The sequence below is a fragment of the Miscanthus floridulus genome, chromosome 2, assembly GCF_019320115.1.
Source record: "Miscanthus floridulus cultivar M001 chromosome 2, ASM1932011v1, whole genome shotgun sequence".
Taxonomy (NCBI): domain Eukaryota; kingdom Viridiplantae; phylum Streptophyta; class Magnoliopsida; order Poales; family Poaceae; genus Miscanthus; species Miscanthus floridulus.
The window spans coordinates 161,759,712-161,766,779 of NC_089581.1; the positions used below are offsets into that span (position 1 = coordinate 161,759,712).

At 51.2% G+C, this 7,068-nt stretch overlaps 1 protein-coding gene across 1 annotated transcript; it reads right to left on the minus strand.

The window, feature by feature from the left end:
• Nucleotides 1-1,410: 1,410 nt before the first annotated feature.
• On the minus strand, nt 1,411-6,621 carry LOC136540382 (glucan endo-1,3-beta-glucosidase 3-like). The gene is made up of 3 exons (XM_066532382.1): nt 6,328-6,621; nt 1,914-3,170; nt 1,411-1,817 (listed from the first exon to the last, which is right to left on the minus strand). The coding sequence occupies exons 1-3, from the start codon at nt 6,392-6,394 to the stop codon at nt 1,636-1,638; spliced, it is 1,506 nt and encodes a 501-aa protein (XP_066388479.1). The 5' UTR covers nt 6,395-6,621; the 3' UTR covers nt 1,411-1,635.
• Between the last annotated feature and the right edge of the window lie 447 nt (nt 6,622-7,068).

The window sequence follows — 7,068 nt, forward strand, 5'->3', positions numbered from 1 at the left end:
TAAAGATACAGGTATCCCTAAAAAAAAGATAAAGATACAGGTAGACCTAGCCGGGCAAAATGTGCAAGTACCTCGAAAATTCATGGCAAAAATACTTAAAAGCGGGGGGTATCAATTGCAAATCCAGGGCAAAGGCTCTCAGTGAAAGGCCAGGGTTTTCCACAAGCCAAGAACCATTGGAAGAGGCCTCGCGCTTTCCCCCTTGCCACGCTCCCGAATCTTACCGTATCCTTCTACCACGCCCTCCCGCCGAAGAACAGGAAGTTAATTCTTCAACAGGAGAGCAAGATTTCTCGAGGAACCGCCAAGAAAGGGGAGCGTGACGCAAAAGGGAAAGAAGAAATCACCCTTCCTCCGGCCTTTGGTTCGGTGTGGTTAAAGCAAGAATAATCATCATCGAGCCATCGATTAGTCATCACGGATTCAAGGAACATCTGATTAATTCCAACAAATCCATTTGGTAAAAACAAAAGAAACAAAAATAAATGCAAACAACCAAGTACAAATCTCATGACACAAAATGTATGGGAAGCAAATTGTTGGACCTACGAGAAAGTGCAAGGATCTATAGTAAGAAGCCGCATGTCCAGAGGTCCAGAGGTATGATCTCGCATCTCTTCGGGAACCAAAGCCAGGATCCGCATAGCGGCGACCAGGGCTTCAGATCTTTCAAAACGCGAAGAGTGCTTGAGCAAAGAACATCTCGAAGCAAACCAATCGAAGAAACAAGAACTAGATTTCACTTATGTGATCAAACTTGTGACCAGAAAACGAAACGAGAAAGAGTAGTATCGATTTTTGGAGGGGCAAAAACAGCAAAACGAGAAGAATCCTTGGAACTGAAAGGTAGACAGTGATGAAGACGGCGGCGCTGAGGACGAACGAGAAGGATGATGCCTGTGCAGCATTATATAGGGCCTTGGTTAGGGCATGCGCACGGCTGATTGGGCAAATTACAGCTATACCCATACCGGCCGCGTGGGCCAAGAAATGATTGTGTTCGGCCCAACCCGCACGCCGCACGTTGACGCAGGCGAGCAGGGCCGTTGTCGTCAGGGATGCCAATGGACCGTAATACGAGAAATCCATCCGCGATACACCCCGGTTATATTTTCGGGTACGTGGTGTTGTGCTTTGTTAAGGTCTGAACTTCGATGCTGATTAACCGTTGCTGCAACACGCTGATTTGAACACGAGTCGCTAATGAAAAATGGTCAGTATTTTCCGATGAAGAGCACCCTAGCGTTGGGGCACAGCCTGAAACTGACTGTCCTGGGAGTAGATACGAAGAAACAAGGTGTTCCCAAACATCCGTCAGTCCAGCAAATGCGCAATGGAGCAGACCAATTGCTCATCACAATCAACCAACCGGCAGTCCAGCAAATGCGCAAGCAATTGCTGGGAAGCAAACCAATTCCTGTTCCATTCCATACCAATACCAGACGAGAGAAACCCAGCAGATGTTACAGCATCAGAACAGAAGCACATCCGGCTCCGTTCCTGCCACTTGACAGCAAAAAGAATCATCCCTCCCTCACGAATGCCTAATTCTGCAAAGACCCTCACGAATGCCTAATTCTGCAAAGACTGCATGACTCCAGGGTGCCTACTGCTACTACTAACTACTGCCACTGCCTACAACAGGAGGATGACGCTGAAGAGCAGCGCGGTGGAGACGATGCGGGCGAGTGACGAGACGTCGCCGAACGCCCGGTGCGCGCCGGAGCCTCCATCCGTGGAGTTCGTCGACGGCGCCAGCGAGGTGCCGTTCATCAGCGACGTCCCGTTCTTCCCAGAATAAACGCAAGATCCTTGACCTGAAGAAAGAAGCACCCGACACACAGGCAATGAGTCAAACCATGCCTAAAACAGCAGAAGCAGATGGCAAGCATGGTTCTCGAGTGGTCTCTTACTCGGGTCGGTCGTCGTGACCACCGCGACGCCGCTGAAGTAGCACGTCCCGGAGCCCATTCCCATGCCGTGGTAGTAGGCGTTGAAGGCGTACGTGGCGTGCGCCTCCACGGTGTCCGGGTCGTAGCACGGCTGGCCCTGCATCAGCACGGAGCAGTCCACCTTCCCGGGGCCGCACGCCCAGTCCAGCGCCGCCTGCAGCATCTTGGGGTCCGCGCCGTCCCGCGCCACGCAGTAGGTCTGGTTCGTCGTGTCGTTCGCCAGCAGGACGCCGGAGCCCGTCAGGTGCAGGGTGTAGGCCGGCACGCCGTTCATGTCGAACAGGCCCCAGTACTTCTCCGACGTGGAGCCGGGCCGGGTGTCCTCGTCGTACAGCTCGTAGATGTAGGTCGGCACGGCCACCCCGGGGTGTTTTGGCGTGCCGGTGCTGTTCATCACGTGCCGGATGAGGTTGCTGTTGTACGTGTCGGCGTTGTCGGAGGTGGCGTCGGGCTCGGAGGAAGGGTCGCCCTTGTGCGGCCACCCGGTCTCCGTCACCATCACCGGCACGTTGGTGACGTTGAGGTACGCCATGGCGAAGTAGGCGGCGTCCACCACCGCGTCGAAGACGTTGGTGTAGTGCAGCAGGGTGTTGGCGTCCACGGCCTCCTTGTTGGGCGGCAGCGGCCGGAACAGCGCGTAGTCCAGCGGGATGACGCCGTTGGAGCGCATGTAGTCGTAGTACGGGTACACGTTGAGCATCAGCGGCGACCCCGTGGACTGCAGGAACTTGAGCATCGGCACCAGCACGCTGTCCAGCGACCGGTTGAAGAAGGCCTGCGACGGCGGGAAGGAGTCGAGGATGATGGACGACGAGTGCGGCGTCGAGATCTTGATGTACCGGTCCAGCGCCGCGGCCACCAGCGCGTTCTGGAGGTAGCGCATGGCGGGCATCAGCAGCGGCGCCGCGTTGGGCTGCGCGGACAGCACCTCGGAGCCCACGGCGATGGCCGTGATGTTCACGGCGGGGAAGTGCGCAGCCACGTTGCGCGCCACCCAGTTGGCCGCCGTCGCGTTGGAGTTGCCGATGGCCAGCAGCTGCTCGTTCGGCACGGACACGATGACGCGGATGCCGGTGTTGGAGAGCGCCGCAAGCATCGCCGGGTCAGCGTCGTAGAGGCGTACGTGGCGAATGTTCTGCGAGCGGAGCAGCGTGGTGATCTGCGTCGGCGCCGGGACGGACGACATGGCCGTGCCAATGTTCACGCCAATGTACGCACCTGCACGCAATGACAACCAAAAAAAAAAATTGAGAAACCAAAGTGTTAGAAATCTTTTTTGATAATGAAAGTTACGAGTTCTAACCACGTTAACAAGAGTATCACAGTTATCCTATTGCAAAACGCCAAAACTTAAGAAGATGTTTTTTTGCTGTGATTTGATTAATGCAAGACAGGAAGTGCGTGGTACGGCAGGAATCCAGATAGAAAAACGCATTCTTTCGAGCAAAGCTGTGTGGAACAAAGAATTTTAAAAAATGTTACAGACAGTATATAGAAAACAACGAAGGACCAAATGCATGATATCATGCGTTTTCCAAGCGAAAAAAAAACAAACGAAAGGGAAATCGAGATATGGGAGAGGACGCCGAGCTAGCTGTAAAGCACAACACAGGCCAACTTAGTACGAGGGAAAGACGTTGGAAACAGGAGCCCCCCATGCCGCTGTCCCGGCCATCCACAGAAAATCCAGTGGCCACACTGCATGCTGCATCAGTGATGCAGGCTGCTGCTGATGCACTTGCAGGAAGCAGCCTCTTTAGTTTTCAAAAATTTTTGAGCAATACTCGTCGCATCAAATCTTGCGGTATATGCATGGAGTATTAAATATAGACGAAAAATAATAATAATTGTACAGTTGGATGAGAAATCGCAAGACGAAACTTTCAAACCTAATTAGTCCATAATTAGATATTAATTGTCAAATACAAACGAAAATGCTACCGTAGCCAAAACCTAATTTTTTTTTATCTAAACGCACCCTTAATTGCAGCGGGGCCAGCACAGCCAGAAATAAGACACTGCCAGGTGGTCCCAGCGACTACTCTGCTCAACCCAACAGTCAAACGACACACTGCGCGGCACTGCAAATCTGCAATCAGCGACGCTCGAGGACTGGAAGGGCGCAGAGCAATCAACAGGCGATCCGTGACGCTAAATATATACTAGTACTACTAGTCATTAGCACCGAGCCCACCTCATGATGAACACCGAATCCAGCCACGCTCCAGTGGCGGTCAGGGCCATATTTCACTTGAACTTACCGGCGAGAATCAGTCAGCGTCGGTGGATCGCATATGTTCGTGGATTATAAGTTAGAATAGTATTTTTTTTTTACACCAAATCAGACAGCAGTAAATAATCTACGATCATTTATGGCCTGCCGAATAGGTCGACTATTTTCAAGCAACGGTGTTTCTCGCACGATAAATAAGCCCTACACCGAACAGGACCCAAAGCAGCGACTGCCAGTAAGGATGGCAACGGAGATGCGATCGTCGGAACGTTCTCTTCACCGCTACGAAGAATTCATTCTGTCTCCGTCCCCGTTAACTGTCTCGGGTATAGATTCTTGCCCATCCCCATACCCGTCGGGCATTGGTCGGGTAACAGATACCCGACGGGTATTGCATACCCGATAAACAAGGACACTTAGGGTCGCAGCTTTGCAATCGGAGACGTTTCTTCCTCACCCGGGTATAAGTGTCGAAGTCTCGGAGATGCCGAGGAGGAGGAGCGAGGTTGCGAGGAGGACGAGCAAAAGTGACAGAGAGACCGAACTGAGAAAGCGAGGGACACGAGCGCTCGTGAGGCAGGCGTGCTTGTGCGCTGGCGGAGATGATGAGGAAAAATTGAACTAAGGTTTCTAGAACACACAAACTATATATATAATTGTTCAGATTTGAGCCAAAATACCTATGTTGAGCTTTTTTGCGCCTAATACTCGCATGACAGCTTAAATAGTCGGGTTTCCCAACGGTTAACAGGGACGGGCAAACAGAGAACGTTTCCGTACCTACTATACCCGTCGGAAATAGATTCTTGCCCATTTAGATGCCCGCGGGTAAATATATGATCCCATCCACATTCCCTAATGGATCAAATATCCTTCGGCAATCGGGACCCGTTGCGATCTTTTAACTGCCAGTGATTACTCTCACTAGGCCCTTGTTTAATCCTCCAAAAATGCACTATGCAAAAAGAAGATTCCCCGTCACATTAAATTTACGGTACATGCATGGAGTACTAAATATAGACAAAATCAAAAAACTAATTGCACAGTTTATTTTAACTTTGCGAGACGAATCTTTTGAGCCTAATTAATCAATGTTTGAATAATAATTCACAAATACAGTAAAGAATCGTGCCCTAGAAGGACCGAGAACGGACTGAGTTACTGACGACCTTGGCACAACCTGTGACTGACAGCCCATGGCATTTGCCTGGCACTGAGATTAGTGGCACCACCGCAGCACGGAGAAAAGATGGAGCACCACTACTGCAGACAGGTAGGCCCCAGAAAGGCTGATGCTAGTACTAAAGACGTACAAACTCGGAGGCAGCCCTCTTCAGGCTAAACTTACGCACAAAGCGATCAGAGATTCCATGCTACGCTGTTGCAAACTTTTTCCAACGGAAAGCTGCGTTGCCTCTGAAGGGTGTTGCTACCCGTTCAGTAAGTTTGGCCATTGATAGACCAAGTTGGCAAGTGTTTATGTAGTACTATACTACTAGCGGTATTCCTTCCCTTGGCTGCAAGTACTAGTAAAATCAGGGCTAGTCTGATTAATACTATGATAATGACAGTGAATGTTCGTACCAACACGCATAACCCACATATAAAAAACAGGGAGAGCATGGGGGCAGGATGTCCAGTCAAATCCAAGCCCCAAAAGTTAGCTGTGACGGTAAACTAAGCTTGGCTGTTATAGTATCTGAGCAAACTCCTTTTTAACATTACCTTAGGTGTTTATTGTATTATAAATTAATTTCTGCTAATCTACTGACAAGACGACATACATAGCCGCAACGGAAAGGGACGCCACTGAATCCACTGGTGTCAATCGCACTGTGGATTCTCCAAGATTGCAACGAGAAACAAGCATATGCATAATACAATCTGAGCAGAGAAGCGACGCAGTGAACAAGAACGTGGAGATCGATCCATGCAAGCGGAACCAATCAGGCCGTCCGCTGGTTGGTTTTAGGCAGACAGACTTTATCACCTAGCCAACAGCATTTTCCTCTCGAAATAAGCTTATCAGCCTTACCGACCAACCAGCCAACAGGTCGAAAGAAGAGTACTAACATGGAGGCACAGGACAAACACATCCAGAGCTGCATAACGGATCGAAACAAAGAGCACGAGGAATCTTACCATCTTCACCGTGAACTGCTGCAGCGGCCAGCAGGAGGACGAAGGAGACGAAGAACAGCTTCCTCATGTTGCCGCAAGGAGAAGCCCGGCCCTCGGTAACTTGCAGACGCTCTGTTGGGTCTCCCCTCCCTGTCCCTCTACCAACGGGCAAGAAGAAAAGCACCTACCGCCTTTACTGCAACCTCCAATCTGCCTGATCCAGCATTCGATCGAGCAGGATGCCAAGAGAGCAGGCCAATAAGTGGAAGAAGGGGGAAGAAGAGACGGGAAGGAAGGGATGGAGTGGAGGCAGGCAGAGAGGTGTGAAGGCAACTTGGGGTTATAAATATGAGAATACAGAAAAGGAGGGTCTTTTCTAGAAAAGCAAGGCGGGGCGGGGCCCAATGGGAGGAGGAGCTCATCGGTGGGCGAAGCTGCTGAGTGACATCCAGCCTCCTACACGCCACTGTCGGGTGGGACCGATTTAAGCTTGCCCCACGTTTCCTCCCTCTTCGGAAGCAGTGCGCTTAGCCGGTGGGCAGGCAGCACGGATCACGCTAGCATGTCAGGCATCCAACGGCTTCAACACGATCTCGGGCCGCCACGAGGCGGTGGCGCTTGCTTTGCTCTTGCGCACCCATGCCGCCCCGACCCATACGTACATGTGTACTGTACCAGTACTGTTGAGATACAGACCGCTAAAAAAACCGAACCCCACCTGTCAGTCGCTCGGTACGCGGAACGAATGGTCGACTTTTGCAG